The sequence below is a fragment of the Salvia splendens genome, chromosome 19 (genome assembly GCF_004379255.2).
Source record: "Salvia splendens isolate huo1 chromosome 19, SspV2, whole genome shotgun sequence".
Taxonomy (NCBI): domain Eukaryota; kingdom Viridiplantae; phylum Streptophyta; class Magnoliopsida; order Lamiales; family Lamiaceae; genus Salvia; species Salvia splendens.
This window is the reverse complement of record NC_056050.1, coordinates 214,580-238,292: the sequence shown is the minus strand read 5'-3', so window position 1 is coordinate 238,292 and position 23,713 is coordinate 214,580. Positions and strand designations below refer to the sequence as shown.

Here is a 23,713-nt window from a genome sequence, read left to right as displayed (position 1 = left end):
ATTAAATTTTAATGTCAAATTATGAGTCATATTTAATTACAATAATAACTAACTATTATTGTAATAGTAAAATATTATTATATTTTGATTTTATCAACTAGTAATACATATTATGTAAACGTAATTATTAAATTTAGAAATAGTAATAATATCTAGAATTATTATTTTTACGTTTTCAATTACTCCGGAGACTGTACATTAACTTATTAAGTAAATCTTAGTGTACATTAAAATTACGGATCGTCATATTATTACTGTTAACTAAAAATCTTATTGAACTTTATTAAGTCAATTAGTTCATTCACTTATTACGTCAATCAGTTAATTGAATTTAATTTATTCATATGAATTCAAAATTTTAATAAATTTTTATAAATATTTTCAAGCACATAATAAGTAATCTATTAAAAATCATATACCTTGAAATCACATTCCAAAGTCATATTCCTTAAAATCACATCCCATGAATCACATTTCATAGAATTACATTCCCAAAAAACATAATCCTCAACTTTAAAACAGCAATATTAATTAGTTGATACAAAAATTAACTCTATATCCATTATAAATAAATAAATAAAGATGAAACACTAAATATTTATCCCAGGGGTCCATAAATTTTAAGAAAAATCATGTAATTGACTTTTTACATGCATAAATCATACTCCCTCTGGTCAGCCTTAATTAGTGGCATTTCATTTTCTTTACTCGGTTTGAAAAAATAATACTCCCTCGTCCCAAGTAAGATGTCACATTTTCCTTTTTAATTTGTCTCAACCAAAATGAATCATTTCTATTTTTGGTAACTTTCTCTCTCCAATTAATACGCCAACCACTTTTTTTCTGAAAAAAAAATTATATGTGTTCTCTTTTGCTCTCTTCATTTAACCATATTAACCAACAACTCCTAAAATCTCGTGCTGATTAACAAATGTGTCATCTTAGTCGGGACAAATGGAGTAATAAAGTAGTTAAAGTGAAGAAAAAGTAAAATAAGGGAGAGAATAATGTAGAGAACCGAAAATAAAACGCCTCCATTAGTTTATGATCTGTTCATATGTTTGAGGTGGGTTTATTAGAAATCAAACTATGTCCAATTTGTATCTGATGGGCCCACATAATTAAAAACTTTTGTATGTGTTCTGTGAGTAAGTAATTGGGCTCTATTTTGAGTTAATTTGGTGGATTTTTTGCATTGATTTTTTTTAAGCGCGATCTGACGGGAATATCCTTCAAAGGTTCTCTCTTGGGTTTAATTCAATGGAGATGGCTAGGCATGCACAATCCGACCCGGACCGTCGGTTAACCGGCGGTTTAGAACCCCGGTTCATGAACCGGAACTGGAACCGGCGCTGGCAGTTCGGCGGTTCAAGCGGGCCGGTTCAGGTCAGAAATATCGCGAACCAGAACCGGCAGTTCGCCGGTTCAAACCGCCAGTTCATAACATTAAAAAAGATTATTATTTATAAAAATCAACTTTTATATATAAAAATCAATTTTCACAAATAAATAAATACAATAATTTCATAATAGCCCATATATTATTTGTTGGGCCTATAATTCTAAACCATTCTTGGTTGTTTCTCTTTTATAGAAACATCCTTGAATATTTTCACTTTCAATGTGGGACAAAATATGTTGAAATATTTTCTTGTACAACTACATGTTTAGATCATTCATTCATCTTTTTCGAATGTAGGATACAAAACTTTCTTTTATTTTCTACTTTTCTTTATTTTTTACTACATTTTATTATTCACTAACTTTATCTTTATTTTTGTTATGATTCATTTTCTAAGACAAATTTATAGATAATAATAGAATCAAATAGAATAGTTCAACTAAATTTGAATATTGCATGTTGCTTATAATTTGTATATTTATAGAATGTGGGTGTGTTCAAATAATAATAATAATTGGATTTAAATGTGCTCACTTTTAAGAATTCTAAGAAATCATTCTTAGTTGTTTCTCTTTTATAGAGACATCCTTGAATATTTTTTGTTTCACTTTCAATGTGGGACAAAATATGTCACGCCCGCACTACCTAAAGATAGTATAATATGGAAATTCGAGACTAAAAGGGAAGGGTTAAGAGAAGTGGGGATGAGAAATAGGGATGAGCAATAACAAGTACAAATTCGAACGGGAGATTTATCAAAATATCATGTACTACAAGCTGGAATACTTGAGTAGGAGTTTATATAGGATCAAAAGATAATGTTATGATGCAAAATAGGATTAGTAGTTATAGCTTTCACAGCGGAAGTAAACAACACGATTTCGTATATAGAGATATGAACCTCAGAGGTCTTATTAGATCAAACTCAAAAGAACTTTCTCTCAACACCCTTGCTTCACCGTTTTGCAGCTCAACCTGCACATTTAGAAATACATGCAGAGCTGAGTACATGAGTACTCAATGAACACAGTGCCGAAAGATACAATTATACATTTGAAAGTATTATCACGTCATCACAGCAACACTCATGGATTTTTACTTAAAAGGCCCGAGCTTGCTAAAATTCTATGTTCAACCGCGGTCTAAGTTCCTTTACCATATCTTAACATTTGTGTACCGGGAAGGTGGACACCTTCCACGACGGTCACATGACCGGCCAACGGCTCACGGTCCATTTGTGTACACTAGTCCAAGCAAGGTTTGCAGCCTTACTTGAACCCGAATTCGTTTATAATATATTTGGCATAACCAAGGCAGATAGGCATAAATCATTTATGACGGGACAATAACATTGACGAGCACGAGTTTGGATTTTCACCAAAACTCATCTCGAAATTACTTTGGGATTTTTATCCACATTAGTATGTAGGATAGAAAGCTCACCTTATTTACTTTCCAATTATTAGGAAAAGATCCTTCGTTTCCCGTCGTTACTTTCTTCGTAAATATCCCTTCTTGGTGTTGCTTCAAATCCCGGCATATGAGTTATATCTCCATGTTTTATTGTTTGGTGAAAGAGGTATAATTGTAGATGGAAGTTTCATATATATATATAAGTGTTCATGGACAACGTGTACTATTTGACTAATCAATCGTACTCTTAGCTTTGATGAGTACACAAAATTTGACTAAGCAATCCTACACTTAGCTTATGACTCATCAAAGCTATACTTGGCATAAAATTATAATTTTTTTTATTAATTAATTTATTTATTATTTTTTTTCTTAAAGTTGGGAAAATGAGCGACATATACATATTTATATACAAAATTTGGATGTTACACGTAGCTTAGGCATAATTGATTTATATGGAGCTTTCAAGCATGCATAAGCAAAAGTTATATATATTTTTTCTTTTTTTGGGGGTTAATATTTTTTTTTTTGAGTTAAGAATTTATTATAATTGGTGGCGACAACTTCGACAACTAACAATTGACAACAAAACTTTCTACATGGCTCGCCCTGAACTCACAACTTTATCATAGAACTACATAAGACTTCAAGTTCATAAAAACCAAAATTCAGTTTTCGATTGTTATTTATATACATATTTAGCCGTCACTTCTTACATTTATAATATCAAAGTTCGGGTCGTCACAAAATATGTTGAAGTATTTTCCTTTATAACTACATGTTTAGATCATCGTTCATATTTTTCCAATGTGAGATACAAAACTTTCTTTTGTTTTCTACTTTTCTTTATTTTTTACGTACATTTTATTATTCACTAACTTTATCTTTATTTTTGTTATGATTCTTTTTCTAAGACAAATTTATAGATAATAATAGCATTAACTAGAATAGTTTAATTAAATTTGAATGTTACATGTTGCTAATAATTTTTATATTTATAGAATGTGAACATGTTCAAATAATTGAATTTAAATGTAAGTATATTGCTAATTTTTCTCAATATATTGATTAAAATGTGAAAAAAACAATAATTAATATAATTGGTATAATAATGATAAAAATAGATAACTAAAGAATGATTTGTTTAGTGGTATAATATAGTTTATATATTTATATATTAGTAGTAGACTAATAGTATGATTTTGTATAATAGTTGTTATTCTAATAGATGTAGTATAATTTATATAAATAAAATTATTATTTGTGAATATATTCTTGATAGATAAGAATAAACCATTATTGAGTAATATGATTTGTATATAGATAAATAATTATTCATATTATAGTTATCACTAGATTAATACAATTTGTATAATAATTATTCTCTTAATGTGTATAATGGTATTTATTAGTTAACATACACATAAACTTATACACAAACAAATCGATAATGACAAAAAATTAAAGAATAATACTTTATGTAATTATATTTGTTGTTAATTTGTAATAATAGAAGATAGTTAAGATATAAACTAATATAAACAAAGATGATGGAGATGTATCATGTAGTTATAAATAAGGAGTTTTATCCCACATTGAAAGAAAGAGCAACACATCCAAGAACATGTAGCTATAAAAGAGAATCATCCAATACACTCTCTTTCAACCCAAAGGCTCAAGTCTAACATTAAGTGTAAATTGTAACTTATAAGTTATGACTTGTGACTTGTAGTCTCGTTGAAATAAACACTGAAAACGAGAAGAAGAAAAAAATTTTGAACCGCCGAACCTTTTCGGAACCGGCGGTTTCGGCAAAAAATTGGCGATTTTGAACCGCCTCGTGAACCGGCGGTTTTTTGAACCGGAACTGGAACCACCAGGACCCTTGGCGGGCCGGTTCCGGTTCATGGAAATGGTGAACCGTGAAACCGGCGGTTTTTGAACCGTGTGCACACCTAGAGATGGCGACTTCAATATGGGGATAAATTGAAAATATCAGGGCAAAGACAAGATTTTGCATTCAATTCTTGACGCGATATCTGATGCAGTTTCAATTTTCACCCTTCTGCCAAGAATTGAATTTCGTTTATATTTGCACTCAATAGTGTGGGTTAGTGGTTATCTATATGGCCACTAATAATTAAATCAAAGATACTTAACAGCATTTAATGACCCAAAATAAACTCAAATCTGCCTATTTTTCTAGTAAACTGAACAATCCCTTATTCTTTATATGACATGTTTGTTTATCGGAAAATAAATATTGTTGAATATTATAATATTTTGGAATATGATTCTTGATATATTACTTGTTTTGGCCTTTGGGAATATACAAAAATTCTTAAAATTTTGATCTTATATTAAACAATTAAGTCCAATTAACTAATTGACATAATAACTTTATTAACAAATTGACATAATAACTGAAGTAGTAAGATTTTTTGGAAAAAATTTTAAATGAGCAAAATAATAATAATTTTAAAATTACATTAAATTTTACTTAATAATTTATTAATCAGCAACATAAAAATCATTATATTATATTTTATATCATTATGACTTATAATTTTAATAACTGCATTAAGTTTTCCTGAAAAACTAATAATTTTAATACCAATAATCAATAATAAAAAATAATTACGATTATTGTTACAATTATAATTATTTATTAATATTATTAACATGATTAATAATTTTAAAATTAAATTAAGACTTTATTAGTAGTTTGTCATGGGTTTTAATGTATAATTGGTAACGTAAGAGAGATAGAAAGTGAGGTGAACCACGGATCGAGTCATGCATAAATATCTTGTCTTGACTGATGTAGGAGTATATAACTCATTAGTGGATTGAACTGTTTCGTTTTATTATGTGGTTCAATTTCTATAAGTACTTAAATTAAGAAGACCATATATATTTTCAATGAGAAGATAATTTATTATATTCACTAGCTAGTAGTATTACTCAAACCAACTCCAACATACATATAACTAGTACTCCATGAATTAGCTGAGACCAAAAGAAAAGAAATATACTATGAAAGTTCGAATTTCAAGTTATATGGAGTATGAATTTTCTTGTTTCATTAAAACAAAATTCTTAAGCAGAATCCATTATATAACTAGAGATAATCTTCAACAGAAATATTGATATTTCCCGATGATTCATGACCATGAACTCCTGTGTAAGACCAAGCGGGCGTCGGTGGCTAATCCAGCGTCCGACGCCGCTCTCTGCACGGAGCGGGGCGACAACCCGATACCGACACCTGGGGGCAACTGCAGCGGCTGGAAGTTGAGATTCTGCAGCGACGAGTTCCCTCGCAGGCAGTAGAATGCCATGTCGTGTGCCACCACTCACTAGATCGTGGATGGTTGATAACTGCTTAACACCACTAAATAGATCGTGGGTGTAATGGAGGCCGTGGAGATCCTGCATGGGTCCACTATCTCCTTGTTCGGTCGAACACTGAGACCGAACTGCTGAACTTTGCCGATTAGCTTTTGCCGATCTGAGAGTAGAGCTTGATTGGTTCTTTTGCCGATCTGAGAGTAGAGTTTGAGGTTGGCTTTTACCGAGCTGTAGGCTGCGACCGAACTCTTTGGTTGTGCCGAACCGAACTCTTTGGTCATGCCGAACTGATACTCTTTCTTGGGTTTTGGGCTGATGGGCCGTCACTGTTATTGGGCTCGCAACTAGGGTTTAGTTGTTTAGTTCGTACCCCATCACCACCCCCCCCCCCGAAAAGCGAAGTGAATCACTTCGGCATTTTGGATAAATGTAAGGGGGAGGCTGACGTCAGGGGACGTGCCATGCGCGTGTCTGCATTAAATGTGACAGTAAATCCGGCCGTTGAATCCAGAAAAAGTGGGATTTGAAACGGCGCGACGGATTTGAAATGCCTTTGCGAATCCGATAAATATTTCCTTTCTTCATCATTGGAAACACTTTTGCGATTATTTCTTCTGTGTTCTCTCCCTTTTTTCGAAAAATTTTCTTCCGCTTCTTCAAGACTTTCTTCAGACTTTCGACCATCAGAGAGTAAGAATCATGTCTTCTTCTTCTGAATCTGTTTCTGAATTAGGTAGCGGTAGGAAGGGGGGTAAGGGGTCTTCTGGTCGGAAGAAGTCCGGGGAGAAGACGGTAGAATATTTTCCGAGCATTTTGAGTAAGGATACTGTGATATCCTTACACGGAAAATATTTTCTACCTGGGGGTTTAGTGGTAATTCCCGACGACCTTCATAGGGCTGATTCGCCGCCGGAGGGTTACGCCACCGTTTACGAAGCCTGCTTGGAATGCGGGCTTCGTTTCCCTCTTCCCCCTGCCTTTGTAGAGCTGCTTGATTTTTTTCAACTCCCTTTAGGTCAAGTGACTCCGAATTCTTGGAGGCACTTATCGGCCTTTGCTGCCGAACTGCGTAGATTAGGAAAGGATCTGTCTCTGAGGGCAATCCTTAATTTCTTTCAGTTTAAAAGGAAGGGATCCTGGTTTTACTTGATCCCTTTACAGCCCTTTAGAGCCTTTTGTAAAACCAAATGGCCGAAATGGCAAAATCGTTTCTTTTTTTACAATAGGACAGCGGCTCCGGACTTTTCCTGGAGAGGGCCGAAGTCCGTAATTCCTCATCCTCGGGTAGAACCGTTGGACGAGCTCGAGGGCGAGCTCAATAAGATTCCCATGATTAGGAAACAGTATTCGGAATCTGAGCTCGTCAAGGGTGACTTCGTGTTCGATTCCTCGTCTTCGGACGAAGAGACTGAGGGTGAGGATTTCTTTTTTTATGCTTTACTGCTTTAACGACGAAGACTAACCTTGTTTTCTTGCTTTTTGGCAGTGAACATGCTAAACAAGCTCGGTCGCAAATCCTCCGAATCTAATGAGCCGGAGAGACAGAAAGCCACCGGCTCGGCGTCTGATGCCGAGAAGAATCCGAAAAGGCAGAAGACCTCTTCTTCGGATCCAAAAAAGCCGGAGTCGACTTCGGCAAAGGGGAAGGGGAAGATTCAGAAACCCCCAAGAGCGCCGGAGAAAGACATTGTCTTGGCGGCCCCTTCGGAACATGTCTGCGAGCCTTTTGCATGGCCAACGGACTTTGTAGAAGTGAATTCTCTTCTTGATTTTCTGGCCTTGCTTTTTTCCTATATTTTTGTGGCCCCTCTGTTGACTTTTTCCTTTTTCCATTTTCAGAGGAACAATATGCTCTCCAAGCTCGTCGCCGTTGAACTCTCCAAAGCGTCCAACGATTATGCTGAGATGCAGAGGAAGTTGAATGCTGCTCGTCACCAGGCCGAACAGGCTCGGGCAGACTTTGAGAAGGCAAGGGCCGCTAGGATCTCGGCTCAGGATGAAGCTCAGCGTGCCAAAAACCAGCTCATCATCCAGAGAGAGCAATCTAAACAGAGGGAGGCTGCCGCCGTGGTTGCTCAGGGGGAGGCTCTCCGTGTTTTCACGGAGAAACTCTTTTTGAGCAATCAATTTTCGGCCTTTATCGGTGATCTGCTGAAATTGATGACCGATAACGCTGAGCAGGGACCCGAAGTCGTCCTGCCGCTGTATGGCCGAGAGATTTCAGCTCGTCTCCAGAGTCTGCCGCTCCTTGAGGAGCTTGCTTCTTCCTCGGTCCTGCTCTCGGCTGAAAGAGTCCGTAACTGCCGCGCTGACCGGGACGAGAACATGGAGGCCATCTTTGCCTCCTTGGGACCTGTTCCACCCGCTTCAATCTTTAACGAAGAGGGTGGGCAGGAAAACGAGGCCGGCAAGGAGACCGAGCAGACGGATCAGCAGGCCGGCGACGGGCATGCCGAGCAGGAGGTGCAGCAGATAGGCGATGGGGGCACCGAGCAGGCTGGAGGGAGTAGGGAGGCCGAAGCTGAAGCCGAAGTAGACAAGGAGAAGGAGGCTGAAACCCACAGAGGAGCCGGAGACGAAACTGGCGGAGTATGATTTCGTCTCCCTTCTCTTAGTTTAGTTTCTTTCTCTCCTTGTAAAATGGCCTTGAAGCCCTCCTTGTGTAAAAAATTTTTCTTGTGAATGAAAAAATTCTTCTTTCTACGCTCGTGTCTTCTTTATAGCTTTTCGTAATCTCTTTTACTCCTGTTGTGGTTTACTGCCTGCTCGGTAAACTGAAATGCCGAACTGACATAGCTGCTTTGTATTCTTAACTCTAAGGAGCTGGAGGTACTTCACTGGAAGCGGCTATACTCTTCGGCTTTAAACGAAGCTGAGAAAAAAGCCATAGATGACCAGGTGAAGTATGACGAACTCTTGGCTCGGTTAGTGGAGCTGGAGTCCCACAATAAGGACTTAAAGTCCATAAAGAAAGATCTGGATGCCGAGCTGAACACTGTCATCGCTGAGAGGACTGCATATGAGGATTTCATCTGCGGGCGCGGGGGAATGACCATATCTGAAGTTCAGAATCAAGTTGATGAACTGTGGGAGGAGCTTCATGTACTCCGGAAGAACAATGCGCTGGAGAGCTCGGCTTGCCAACAAGTTGTGAAGTCATTGCGGCGCTTGGCTTCTCGGTACGACATCATTCTTTCCCGGCGTCCCTCAATCGAGAGATTCCTTAGGCGTTTCCCGCCAACAGATGCTCACACTCCAACTCAAACCTCTAATCCACTTGCTCAAGATTCTACTCCAAACCAACAACGGACTCAGGATGAACCGGAAACGTCAAGACGAGAACGTACTCCAAGTCAGCAACGGACTCCGGAGCAACCGGAAATGTCAAGACGAGAACGCCCTGAAGTCCGTAGAGGAGTTGTGATTATGAGTGAGCAAGATCAGCGGATGCTTCGTGAAGAGACTCTTCGCCGCCGAGGTGCTAGAACTTCCCGGACTCAGGGAAGGGGCGGAAGGTCGATCAGAGCATCTCGTCGACCTACTTATTCTTCAACTGTTCGGAACACCCGAACTCAGCATCATGAGGATTTTTTGGATAGGTGGCTCAACTTTAGCGACCGTGGACAGTAGAATAGTCCTTTGTAATGGTGTAACGCCTTCTCGTAGGGCAGCGAGAATGTATGCCGAACAAGACTTAATAAATGAAATTTTTTTCATTTCGCTTCTATCACTGCGTATTTACAGTTCAGCGATTTTTTATTTCATTTATTGTACTCGTCCGCGGTCTTATGAAGAAAACTCTTCTTTGGCCGGACTCGTCCTCAGTCTTATGAAGAAAACTCTTCTTTGACCGGACTCGTCTTCGGTCTTATGAAGAAAACTCTTCTTTGACCGGACTCGTCTTCGGTCTTATGAAGTAAATTCTTCTTTGACCGGACTTGTCCTCAGTCTTATGAAGAAAACTCTTCTTTGACCGGACTCGTCTTCGGTCTTATGAAGAAAACTCTTCTTTGACCGGACTTAGTTTGTGTCCTTATTTGGCGAGTTTTATCGCTTGGATTGGACTTTCCCTTTGTGTCCTAATTTGGCGAGTTTTATCGCTTGGATTGGACTTTCCTTTTGTGTCCTAATTTGGCGAGTTTTATCGCTTGGATTGGACTTTCCCTTTGTGTCCTAATTTGGCGAGTTTTATCGCTTGGATTGGACTTTCCTTTTGTGTCCTAATTTGGCGAGTTTTATCGCTTGGATTGGACTTTCCCTGGTTGACCGAAGTGGTTTTCGGCTTATTGCAGTCCGTTTCAGACGAACTGCTTGTTTCTTAAGCTGAATTGTGGTCTTGTATCTTCCTTAGAAGCTTGGACTCATAATTGTCTTTAATACATGATCTAAAAAGGGGATTAGCCTTTAAAGATCAATATACCTCAGTAATATTTATAAGAGACAAAACGCACATAGAGACTAAACGCACATAAAGACAAATAAAAAAGACGAAAAAGATTTTAAACTTTTATAAAACGACCAGCATAAAGGACAAATAGAAACATGAAAGCACATATCCCTAGGACCGAACTAGATACAAGACTGACCGGACCTTGTCTCTTACAAATGGAACTTCTTGAGGTTGGAAATATGCCATGTTCGGGGTACTTGTTCTCCTGACATGTGAGTCAATTTATAAGACCCTTTTCCCAGGACTTCTGACACCCGATACGGACCTTCCCATGTGGGTTCAAGTTTGCCCAGCTTTTCTGCTCGGCTTACTTCATTGTTTCTCAATACGAGATCTCCCACTTGAAACTGCAGCTTTTTCACCCTTTGGTTATAATACCGGGTTACTTGCTCCTTGTACTTGGCTGCTTTTATGCAGGCCAGTTCTCTTCTTTCTTCGGCAAGATCTAGTTCGGCTCTCAGTCCGTCATCATTCAGTTCTGTTGAGAAATTGAGTGTTCGGGGGCTGGGTATGCCGATCTCAACCGGAATTACGGCTTCAGTGCCGTACACTAGACTGTACGGAGTTTCACCGTTGGAGGTTTTTGGTGTAGTTCGGTAAGACCATAGGACTTGAGGAAGATTTTCTACCCATTGTCCTTTGGCTTGTTCTAACCGAGCTTTTAATCCTTTCACCAAAATACGGTTTGTTACTTCCGTTTGTCCGTTTGCTTGTGGGTGAGAGACCGAAGTGAACCGCTGTTGAATATTCAACTCTTGGCACCAATTCTTGAATGTCTTGTCGGTGAACTGAGTCCCATTATCCGAAGTGAGGATATGGGGTATGCCAAATCGGCAAACTATGTTCTTCCAAACAAAATCCAATGCCTTCGAGCTCGTTATCGTAGCTAATGGTTCAGCCTCCACCCACTTTGTGAAGTAGTCCACGGCAACGATCAAGAATTTCATTTGCCGAGGAGCTTGTGGTAGTGGTCCTACTATGTCTATGCCCCATTGCATAAAAGGCCAAGGGCTTTGCATAGCACATAGATCGGTCTGCGGCATCCTTGGGATATTTGCATGGATTTGGCACTTCGTACATTTCTTAACGAGCTGTACTGCTTCTTGTACCATAGTTGGCCAATAATATCCCCATCTCAGAACTTTTTTAGCTAAAGCTCTAGCTCCGATGTGGCTGCCGCACGATCCTTCATGAACTTCTCTAAGGATGTAGTCCGTCTCTTCTGGTCCGAAGTGCTCGGCATGTGATTTTCCGAGCTTCTCTCTTATCCTCGGGCAGTTGTCCTTGATCTAGATACTTTGATATTGGCGTCATCCAGTTCGGCGAGCTGGTTACTGAAAGTACCTCAGCATCATCAATGCTTCTGTGCGGTAATTCCTCCACTTTTGAGCTCGGATATGAGGCCAACTTGCTTAAAGTATCTGCTCGGCCATTTTCCGCTCTGGGAATGCGGATTATCCGAAAATAAGAGAAACTTCGGCTAATGCTTTGCGCTTTGTCCAAGTATTTTTTCATCCTTTCATCTCGGGCTTCACTTGTACCCAACATGTGATTCACTATGACTTGTGAATCACAATGGATTTTGAGAGATTTGATAAATAGACTTTGCGCTAACCGAAGTCCGGCAAGAAGGGCTTCGTATTCGGCTTCGTTATTAGTGGTTGGGAATAAGAACCGAAGTGAATAAGTTACCTCGTGTCCGTCGGGAGCGATAAGTAGAATACCAGCTCCACTTCTCGTCTTATTCGAAGCTCCATCTACGAATCCAATCCAACAGTCCGGCGGCTCTACTTCGGGTTCCTGGGGCTGTGTTGGTTCATCATTGGTAGGGCTTTTCTGTTCGGCAATAATAGGGATTGAGTTTGAGGTTGGCTTTTTTGAGCACGTCGAGAGTTGATTTGAGATTGTCTTCGTAATCCGAAGTGCTTCTACTTTTAACAACTATGTCGTCAACATAGACTTCAACCTCTTTTCCGATCAGGTGCCGAAATAGCTTGTCTACCATCCTTTGATATGTGGCTCCGGCATTCTTTAAACCGAATGGCATCTTTTTATAAGCAAAAATGCCGAAGTCAGTAATGAAAGCCGTTTTTGAAGCATCATTCTCATCCATTAAAACTTGGTGGTATCATTTATACAAATCAAGAAAACAGAAAATTTCGAAGCCTATCAAAGCTTCTACTTTTTTATCTATGTTCGGAAGGGGGTAGCAATCTTTAGGACAGTGCTTATTTAGATCGGTAAAATCTATGCACATCCGCCATCCTCCTCCTTTTTTTCTTGATCATCACAGGATTGGCCACCCAAGAAGGATATTTTACTTCGAATAATACATCCGCTTTCAGTAATTGGCGGACTTCGTCATGGATGACTTGATTTCTTTCTGCCGCAAAGAGTCTTTGCTTCTGTTTTATAGGCCGGACTGAAGGATCAATATTTAACCGATGTGTAATTACCTCGGAAGACACTCCGGTCATGTCCAACGGAGACCACGCAAAGACATCTTTGTACTCTTTGAGGAGCTGGATGGTCTTTTCCCGGAGCAGAGGTGTTCCCGCGAAACCGATCTTGACCGTTCTGGATGGATCATCTTCGTATAACTGAACTGTCATCGAGTTCGGCTCCGGTGTGACTTCGGTCATTTCGCCTGCCTCTGACTCCGGCTGCTGTGATTGCTATGCTTGATGGTGCCGATCTGATTGCTCGGCACTTTTAAGCGCAATCTGCAAACATTCTTTTGCTCTCTTTTGATCACCTCGGATGACTGCAATCCCTCCTTTAGTGGGGATCTTGATTGTGAGGTGATAAGTAGAGCAAATGGCCCGAACTGTGTTGAGCCAGTCTCTTCCCAGGATGATGTTATACGGGGACCGAGCTTTTACCACAAAAAACTCGATCATCGTACTGGAGCTAGTAGGCGCTCTTCCCACCGTAATCGGAAGGCTGATAGTACCTTCAGGGCGGGTGTCTTCCTGGGCGAAACTTTTCAGAGGAAGTGGGGCCGGACTGAGCCGAGCTGGATCCACTTCCAGTTTATCAAAACATTCTTTAAAAAGAATGCTAACCGACGCTCCTGTATCCACAAACACTCTGTGGATCAGTTTGTTTGCCACTCCGGCTTGAATGACAATCGCGTCTTGATGAGGAGAAATGGCCGGGACGGGATCTGCATCTGAAAACGTGATTACTTCCTCCTTCTTCAGCCTTTTATGCATAGGCTCCTCTCGATTGACGCCTCTGCGTTCTGCTTTTAGAGACGACTTAGTCTTCCCGGCTGGGAGAGCGTCAATAGTCTGGATTACTCCGTCATATTGCGGCTCGTCATCGTCTTCGGGATCCTGTTGCCTTTTAGGATCCTGAGGAGCGCAGTTCGCACCTCTCTGTTTCTTATTCTTCTTCGGCAGCTTGCTTTGGTATTTTTTTAACGTCCCTGCTTTCACAAGAACATCAATACCTGCTGCCAAATTTCGACACTCCTCGGTATCGTGACCGTGGTCTTGATGGTAGGAGCAGTACGTATCCTGACTTCGGCGCGTGGCTGATTTCGTCATCCGCTTTGGTTTTTCGAACATATCAGAATGCAGTTCGAAAATTTCCGCTCTCGACTTGTTCAATGGTACGAACTGAGCGGGCGGTTTCTCAAGATCGAGACGTGGTCCCAATCTGCCTTGTACCGGTGCCCTTTGAATTCTTTCAAAAGGAGTTCGGCGAGGAAGCCCCTGATCGCTATGATCGGGCTTCTTTTTGTCTCCTCTGGATGAGCTGTCTAAAGACCGTTTTCGACGGTCTGCCTCATCGGCACGAGAAAACTGGTCCGCAATGTCCCACATCTCTTGAGCTGTTTGCGGACTGCACTCAACGAGCTTTCTGTAGAGAGCTCCGGGCAGGATTCCATTTTGGAATGCCGAAATGACAAGTAGATCATTGAGATCATCTACTTGTAGGCATTCCTTGTGGAATCTCGTCATGAAGTCGCTAATTTTTTCATCGCGACCTTGACGTATAGAAAGCAGCTGAGCCGAAGTGATTCGGGCTTCCGCTTTCTGGAAGAATCTCCTGTGAAAAGCATCCATTAGATCTCTGTAAGATCTAATGCTCCCTTGAGGGAGGCTGTCAAACCACCTTCTTGCGTTCCCGATAAGCAGCTCGGGAAACAGCTTACACATGTGAACCTCATTGAGACCTTGGTTCGCCATATTATACTGATAGCGTCCCAGGAAATCATGAGGATCCACTAACCCGTCATAAGTCATTGACGGAGTTCGGTAATTCTGTGGCAATGGAGTTCGGGTGATATCATCCGAAAATGGAGTCTTCAGCGCTCCATACATGGCGAATCCGACATCTCTTCGGTATGGTGGAGATGGAGTTCTCATGTGATTTCGGTACCGAGGAGGAACAGGAACATGTCGGTGGTGAGGATTCTTTCTCCTGGAAGGTGCGACACTACTGCGGTAGTGACTTTCATGTCTGGAGGGGGAGGGAGAATCCGCCGTTTTCTCCTCCGGCTTCTGGCTCTTTTGCAGGAATGTTAAGAACTCATCCTGCTTCTCAGCCAAGAACAACTTGACAGCCTCATTCAAAGCGAGCTGCTGGGGAGGCTCGGTGCGATGACTTTTTGAGTGGTTCGTTCCTTCACCGTGAGAACTGGAGGCAGATTTCTCCCGAGGCTGTTTTCCAGACCTATGGGCTGGACTAGCTTCCTCACCTTCATCACGGACGGAAGTATGGGCATTATGTGATCTGGTACGCATTTTTTTTTTTTTGGTAGAAAAGGATCAAAAACTCGCTTTTATCACAGTTTTGGTTCTCTGTTTCCCACAGACGGCGCCAGTGATGATGTGGCGAATTTTTGATGGGAATAAATGCAAGTAATAAATGATCACAACACGGAAAATTACGTGGTTCGATTTACTGAGGTAAATCTACGTCCACGGGAAGAAGAGAGGGCAAATTTGTATTGCTTGGTCTCGCTTACAGATTACAATACTGATTTGCTATAAGATTCAGGATCTAGAGAGCTTAACCCCTGTCTATCTGATCTAGGTTCTATTTATACATTGAACTAAGATCGTGGTTTGCAGCACCACTCACTAGATCGTGGATGGTTGATAACTGCTTAACACCACTAAATAGATCGTGGGTGTAATGGAGGCCGTGGAGATCCTGCATGGGTCCACTATCTCCTTGTTCGGTCGAACACTGAGACCGAACTGCTGAACTTTGCCGATTAGCTTTTGCCGATCTGAGAGTAGAGCTTGCTTGGTTCTTTTGCCGATCTGAGAGTAGAGTTTGAGGTTGGCTTTTACCGAGCTGTAGGCTGCGACCGAACTCTTTAGTTGTGCCGAACCGAACTCTTTGGTCATGCCGAACTGATACTCTTTCTTGGGTTTTGGGCTGATGGGCCGTCACTGTTATTGGGCTCGCAACTAGGGTTTAGTTGTTTAGTTCGTACCCCATCAAAAACAATAGTGACGTCATGATAAAATTGGGTCAAAATGCAGACTTGCCCATATACTACGTTTGTGGTAGTTTCCGTCATGCGTGACATCATCTCATTTGGTCGGTTGAAGAATCCCCTTATGTTGATGTAAATGTGGTTTTCATCAGTTTTGACGTGGTAGATGAATAACCGGGGATGTCAATGTAGCACGTAACCTGTGGTTGGTCCAAATAGTCCGCCAAATTTATAGGGTTAGGGTATGAAATTTCTAGCCCGATAAAATCAAAACCCGATTAACCAGCAACTCGTTAGAGCATCCACTATAGGCGGATGCTTTCGATCGCCCCGCCCCCTTTTTTTGTCCACAGCCCCACTTTTTTGTCCATAGCCCCAATTTTTTCCTCCACTGCCTCACTATAGGCGGACACTTCCAATAGCCCCAAAATTTTATAACCAATTTTCATTTTAATTTTAATTCAATTATAATAATTAATTAAATTTATCGGACTATACGTAATTATAAAAACACGGGTATAAGTGAAGAAATTAAAATTAAACACCACATTTTCGTTGTATTAAAGTGGGGGGTAAAAGTATACAACGAAATATTATTCTATTAAACATTATAATAGTGTTCACACTGCACCGGCACCTCCCCTACGTGCCCAAAATATGTGTGTGAAGAGGTGGAATGTTTGGTGTGCAAATAATGAGAAGTGGAGGAGGAGTATTTATAGATGTAATTTTCGAAAAATTTAAAAAAAAAATAAAAAAATCAAAGTGGGGCGGACGTCCATAGCCCGGCGCCCCACTATAGACCGCCCCACCCATCGCCCCATTTCGCCCCGCGGACCCCACCATCGCCCAGCGATCGCCCCGTAGGAGGCGAAGCCTCTACCGCCCCACCCTCGCCCCATTTTTCTTGTCCGCCACGGGGCGGACGTTCTCTCCACTATAGACAGCCCCACCCTCGCCCCATTTTTTCGTCCGCCCCCTTTCCTCCTATAGTGGATGCTCTTAGGGCCAGACCCGAAAACCCGATAAAATTTCTATTATTCTATTTTTCTATTTCTAATTGATTAATTTTAACTAAAAAATAACTTTCAATTTTATATTAAATATAAAAAATTATATATTAATTTTTTTATTAATATAATAATTAATAAATAAATTAAAAACTTCAAATTCACTAAAAAATTATTTAAATTTCTAAAACATGCATTAAAATTCCACGAAATATTTCAAATATTAGTATTTGATCATGTTTATGATGGAGTTTAAGCAGATATCTCAAATATATCATAATTAAATGTTTTACATTATACGAATATTAGTAATGTTAATAATTATTTATTAGATTGATCGCATGTTAATATTATCGGTAGCAACCCGATTAACCCGCTGGGCTAGCCCGAAACCCGACCTTTAGGGTTAGGGTTGAACTTTTATAACCCGAAAGGAATCACAATTCGATTAGCCCGCACCCGATTGACCCGCAACCCGAGTAGGGTTGGCCCGAGACCCGACGGGCCGGCCCGATTGACATCCCTACGAATAACTAGCTAGATCCAAGCAAGGCAAGGAAACATTGTGATTGCAATAATAACATTAATTCCTGGATCTATCAAATAGTACTACTACCATTGTGGTGTCAATAATAACTAAAGAATTCTCAAGAGTCCATCTGGGTCGTCTGCATGCACCTTGAACAGATACCACACTTTGTATACAATCGTTTAGCATGTGGAGTAGTAATTATACGATGAAGTGACCTCAAGGTTTGTTAAAAAACGACCCACCAAATTGTATACTATCGTTTAGCATGTGCGAAATTGTTTAGGAATTAGGACCAAATCTGTTGTTTAGCTTCAACTCTTCAACAACAAATATTCTCGATCATCGATATATATAATATGAACCTTGTATTCCATCCCAAACCTAACACCATCTAATGGACATACACATTACATAAACACTTTTCATCCATAAAATTCAATATGCTACTAGCATGTAATCATACACAGATTAACAGCCGAAAGTCATCGCACTACAAGAAAAATTAGATACGACATCACACACACATTGTAATTGTATGAATCTTGTCGTGTTTGTAACTATAAACGGTCACCCAAGAAAGGGAAGCTCTGCAGCAGCCAAGTAACTCCTCTGATCACAACCTGCAATTATAAGTGAAAATAGATTAGAATTGGGCTGTTAAGCTGAACTGCTTTATGGTTCATTAGTAATGGCAAGTATATTTGATATTCCCAAAACCTCTCTATAATTAATCCAGTGCCTAGTATTTTATAATGGCTGTTGATTGAGTTAGAAAAGGCGTACCAAGGCTGTCTCTCCAGGCTTGATGGCAGGTTCCACAGCATCCCTTCCAAATCTGTGTCCAGACCAATATGTTTGATAGATGATATTCAAATCTCGGTCGAATAAAACAAACAGATTCTATATTTTCTTCTGAAAATTAGCCAGAAATATTCATGCCATTCATGTTCTTCCCTTGCATATGCATCCGGTTCCACGCATACTAGAATAGTGTAGCTAATGCATTTGAGAAGGTAAAATGGATAAACGAATCCCCTAATATACGATCATTCATTCAAGGAAAAATGTGACCTAATGTGAATATATAATGTAGATGTCATTGTCATAAACAACTTCTGGGCTTGAGCTATTAACATAATTTCTAATAAGCCATCACAAAAATCAAAACAACCAAATTCACTCACACTATTTGTCTCTGCCCATTAATCACATCCAATCGATAGAAGCTGCATCCTCTGCTAAAGGGAAAAGGTTTTCCCTTCCATTCTGTTGCAATTTAACCTCAAGAACTCCGAAATATCAAAAGCAAAATGAAAAAAAAAAAATAGTACTGCAAGTTACCAAGATGCCAAGTTGCACCAACAGCAGAGGTGTCTTGGTCGGATATATCGTCAATTGCAAACTGTAAATCCCCACTGATGGAATCACTAAACTGCATGAAGAAATCAAGGATTGCCTGCGGAGATTATTGATGCTTTATATTTTAAGAGCAAGCATGGAAAATGTTAAAACTAAAAGTGAAGATGACATTTTTTTGTAGTTAGTACAGTGATTATTAGTATAACATCGTATAAATCTACTACTACAAAAAAAGGCATATGTCTGAAATGAAATCCTTGTATTTTTATGTGTCAAAAATTGAATAAATTATAATCTGATTTAAGCTAAAATTAGGCCATTTCACAGATTAATGTTACAGAAATTAAAAATAAGCTTCTAATCAGACTAGAACCTAATTACGAATTCCACTATTACAAAGGCGTCAATCTCCTACTTTAATTATCATATCATTTGATTGAAAAGTGAAATTTTTGTAACCTTACGGCCGGTAAAAGGCTGAGAGAAGATGAGATCTTCGTAGACGCAATTGAGAGCGATGAGATCCTCCACCGACGATAAATCGCGGCGGTTAATGCCGTCGTAGAACTTCCTGACGGTGGTGGCCGCGGAATCTAGCTCGACGGTGATGGTCGGGGTACTCCGGCGGAGCACTGGTCGCCTGGTAGCTCCACTGCCGGAAGAAAGAGCAGAGCTTCCATAAGCGTGTGAAATCGTGTGGGAAGTGGAAACAGCAGCGGTGGCGGAAGTTTGTGTTTGGAGGTGGGGGAGATAAGAAGCGACGGTTGGTGGTGAGCGAATCATAGCCTCCGACTTCAAAGCTAACTGTCTTGATTCTAGAGAGTACTAGTCTTAACAATATTAATAATTGGTCATTAATTATCACACTATCCGTTTGGAATTAAGCATTCTGATTGCCAGTTGCCACTTTAGCCCATATGCCATTACTAGCTCATCTTATTTATGTTCTATTATAAAATATTATATATATATATATATATATATATATATATATATAAAAGTGAGATTACTCCCCCTCTATAAAAATAGTCTCATTTTGATGTTTTTAGATGTCCACCAAAAATAATTTCATCTCTCTTTCATACTTTACCCGATATTTCTTCTTTTTCATACTTTACTCACTTTTTCTTCATACCTCTTCTACTTTACTTATTTTTTCTCCTTCTTTCTTACTTTACCAAATTCTCATTAAAACTCGTATCATCCATAAACTCAGTGCCCCCTCCCCATACTTTTAAAATTGGAATGACAATTCGCCAAGTTTAAGAAATTCACAATTATCTCATTCTCATTTTTCTGATGAAACACGTGATAATGTGCCACTATTTCTAAGTAAACCAAACGGCATCAACATGTGGCACCACCGTTTTGTCCACAATTATAAATTTGGTTGTCATGTCATTGCAAGTTTCATTAGAAAATCATCATATGGGATAATTATGAAATTCTAAAACTTTGATTTATTATTCGAATTTTAAAAAATGTAGGATAATGAGAATTTAACTATTCTTTATAATTTATTGGCAATTTGAAAATTTATATATATGGAGTAAAAACAATTTTTTATTTAAATTTTTCTTATTTATTTCTTCAACAGAAGCTACCTCTTAAGGTTATGTTTGTTTGACATGGATTGTGTACTTGGAAAAATAATCTGATTCCCGACCGATTATTAAATTTCGGTGTTTAGTGAAAATGTGGGGGCTTATTTTGGATTTATAGCTATACTTCTCTTCAATTTTTGACTATGTGGTTTGGGCTTAGGATAGTTTATTGGACATATAAATTAAAACTGAATAATTTATCTTCATTACACATTGCCAGAGATACTATGTCATTACTTTAGGGTCTGGTCTTCACACTGATATAGTTTGGTGACTTTAGTTTTGGATGTTTATTGGGTTTTCTTGGATTGATCAGACTGGATTGGAATGAACTTGTTAGATAGATTAATCAAGGTTGAAATTGAAAGTGTAATCAAGTTAAATTATATGGAGTATAAAATTATATTGAAATTTTACTTCACCAACCAATATTTAATAGTACTAAGATCAAAACAACATAAGCAAAATCTCCAAACACACACTCACTTCACCAAACAATATTTTTGAGCTCATATGCTCTGTACAAGCAATACCTTCATTTCTCCCTCCTATGATGTCTTCTACCTGAGAGGGTGAGAGCCTCGAGCAGATGCTCGCTACGACTCTAGCTTTCTCATTAATTTGTGTTGCTAACAGAGCAATGGTGAAAATTGTTGAGCAAATCGGCACAACAAAACTCTCTGCTTTCTCCAAGTTCAAATCGTAAGAAATCATTTAATATTCCTATTTGGGAGGCAAGACTAATCAAACATTCTTTATATGTTTCCGAAACTTTACTGCACATAAACAGCGAGATCAAACTTGAACATTCATTCTAACATATAAAGCTTGAGGCTCATCTACATACCAAATCTAACAAGTGAGGATTGAATACAAACTTGGAGTGTCTGCTTTCCATAGCTATATTTGTTTCACAATTTTCGCGTAAATGCTGGAATTCGGGTTAGACCTTTCTCCGCCATGTATACAAGAGTGTTCTGAGATACGACCTTTTTTCCAAGCTGTATATCGTATTGGTAGAGGTCTTACTGCATAAACAGTATGCTTGTACGCTGCCTCATAAGCATGAGTAGAGAGTTGAGGGTGATCAAGAATTGGGTGAACAGCATCCATATCGCCTTAAATAAATAAGAATTCCTCCTTCCAAGAAGGTAACTAGTAGCAGTAATATCTATACCATGTGCGACCACTCCTGCACATCAAAAAGGAGAGAACACCACTCCCTGGCTTCTAAGGAGTATGAAGATGGAGATTTTGTGGAGTTTAGGGATGAGCAGTACCACAAGAAATTCTGATCAGCCTAGAATTTGATATCATCTTCGTAGCTGCACCATTGACCTTTTTTAAACATAAAAAATAGCGACTCAAAAAGACAAAGACAAGCAATTTTGCAAGCTCAAATCTTTCTAATGATTTATACTTATGTCCTTTGTTTCTAATTCTATTCTAGTAAGACACTATGTCTATTTGTACATATAAATGTTTGGTCAACTAAACCAATCAAAATAAAAAAAATATATGAGAAATTTGAGTTAACAAAAGAAAATGTGAAATAAAAATTAACTTTACAAAAGAACAAAAAAGAAAAAAGAAAATTGGAGAAAAGAAGAAAAACAGAAAAATGTGAGAAAAAGGGAAGTTGAAGTAGTAAACAATTACCTTCGCCTTGTCGGTCTTCACCAACAAACCCTACAAATTTCTATTCTCGCTCTCAATTCTAGCGAAAAAAATCTGAATCGAGATGGCGTCGTTTGAGGAAGCGCCGCCTGGAAACAAGGCCGTCGGAGAGAAGATTTTCAAGACCAAGTGCGCTCAGTGCCACACCGTCGATAAAGGAGCTGGCCACAAACAAGGTATTCTCCGATTTCTACATCTCATCACATTTTTCTTGTTTGTTGTATATATTGTTACTGTTTCTTTGGTTGGGTTTGGAGATATCTTGTGTTGAATTCCTATTTTGAGCTAGCTATTGGGACTCCTACTATGTGAAGTTAGTTGGAATCTAGAAAACATCAATAAATTAGCTGTAACATAGATACAATTTTACTTCGGAGTACATATTTTAGGATGATTGTAAACTGAAAATCTTTTGTTTTTTGTAGTTTGGTTTGTCTGCTGTTATTGCTACATTATGCTCACTAAATGTAGCATTTCTAAGACCTGTAGGCTGTCTTCTTTAAAAGGTTTTAGCTCGAAGATTGATAAACTAATGATGCCGGCAGCCTCGGGCTTGAGCTATAGCATGAATAATAATCTGGAAATCTTGTTTGTTCTCTTTTGGATGCTGGATTAAAAGGCTTCAATTTGCAGGGCCTAACCTGAATGGTCTCTTCGGAAGGCAATCTGGAACTACAGCTGGTTACTCCTACTCTGCTGCTAACAAGAACATGGCTGTCATTTGGGAAGAGAAGACTCTCTATGATTACTTGTTGAATCCCAAGAAGGTGACTTTGTTTGGTTATTCTATGATGTTGTTTTGTTAATATCCGTGTAAAAAACCATATCTTTTCATTGGTTTCCTTCATTTTGGACAAACTTTTTTCTTGTTTTGTTTTTGTCTTCTTTTGACTAATGCATCTTGCTATCCATATGGTCACTTGGGGTTTCCTGTTTTGTGATACCTGTTGTTTGTTAGTCAAGTGTTCCTTCATGAATTCAGCTAAGCAATGCAAACTAAGGCCTAAACAGAATGAGAATTCGCATTCGAAACCTTAGGGGTTGACTTCTTCATCTTTCCTTTTGACTAAACTAGCATTGCCCTTCTCATACACAACTTGAGTCATCTTTTTATATCTGATATCTCTTTCATCTTGTCCCTGCAGTATATCCCCGGCACTAAGATGGTTTTCCCAGGATTGAAGAAGCCTCAGGACCGTGCAGATCTCATCGCATACCTGAAGGAGTCCACAGCTTAAGCGCCCAGCACTTTCCACACTTTAGTCATTTTGCAGTTGAGAGCCTCAATTTATCTCTATTGAGTAGCGTAAAAACACAAACCGCTCAAATAAATAATTCTTTGGACTACTTTTTGTTATCCCTAAGGCCCTCCTCTAGTAAGAGGTAATAGTTTGTCAGATGGAATCTTTGTATATAAAATATATAGTAGTATTTGTTGAGAAAGGAAATACTATGAA

At 39.0% G+C, this 23,713-nt stretch overlaps 2 protein-coding genes across 3 annotated transcripts; one reads left to right on the top strand and one right to left on the bottom strand.

Moving 5' to 3' along the window:
• Positions 1 to 17,934: 17,934 nt before the first annotated feature.
• Positions 17,935 to 19,881, bottom strand: LOC121778087. Of its 2 annotated transcripts, none has more exons than XM_042175369.1 (5): positions 19,435 to 19,881; positions 18,958 to 19,048; positions 18,801 to 18,882; positions 18,400 to 18,451; positions 17,935 to 18,236 (listed from the first exon to the last, which is right to left on the bottom strand). In XM_042175369.1, exons 1-5 carry the CDS (start codon positions 19,756 to 19,758, stop codon positions 18,174 to 18,176), a joined length of 612 nt encoding a protein of 203 aa, XP_042031303.1. In that variant the 5' UTR covers positions 19,759 to 19,881; the 3' UTR covers positions 17,935 to 18,173. The 2 variants fall into 2 exon arrangements, with proteins under 2 accessions (XP_042031303.1, XP_042031302.1); XM_042175368.1 differs by having other exon boundaries at positions 18,958 to 19,072; positions 19,435 to 19,879.
• Positions 19,882 to 22,190: 2,309 nt separating this feature from the next.
• LOC121778658 (cytochrome c-like) lies at positions 22,191 to 23,704 on the top strand. The gene is made up of 3 exons (XM_042176045.1): positions 22,191 to 22,432; positions 22,890 to 23,023; positions 23,402 to 23,704. Exons 1-3 carry the CDS (start codon positions 22,321 to 22,323, stop codon positions 23,492 to 23,494), a joined length of 339 nt encoding a protein of 112 aa, XP_042031979.1. The 5' UTR covers positions 22,191 to 22,320; the 3' UTR covers positions 23,495 to 23,704.
• Positions 23,705 to 23,713: the final 9 nt, after the last annotated feature.

Excerpts from the sequence above, each read along its gene's own strand:
- LOC121778087 (XM_042175368.1), bottom strand. The coding sequence starts at position 19,758 with ATGATTCGCTCACCACCAACCGTCGCTTCTTATCTCCCCCACCTCCAA. Across the intron at positions 18,452-18,800 it reads AATGGGCAGAGACAAATAGT|ATTTGGAAGGGATGCTGTGG; the intron begins GTGAGTGAATTT and ends GTCTGGACACAG. Across the intron at positions 18,237-18,399 it reads AGCCTGGAGAGACAGCCTTG|GTTGTGATCAGAGGAGTTAC; the intron begins GTACGCCTTTTC and ends TTATAATTGCAG.
- LOC121778658 (XM_042176045.1), top strand. The coding sequence starts at position 22,321 with ATGGCGTCGTTTGAGGAAGCGCCGCCTGGAAACAAGGCCGTCGGAGAG. Across the intron at positions 22,433-22,889 it reads AGGAGCTGGCCACAAACAAG|GGCCTAACCTGAATGGTCTC; the intron begins GTATTCTCCGAT and ends TTCAATTTGCAG. Across the intron at positions 23,024-23,401 it reads ACTTGTTGAATCCCAAGAAG|TATATCCCCGGCACTAAGAT; the intron begins GTGACTTTGTTT and ends TTGTCCCTGCAG.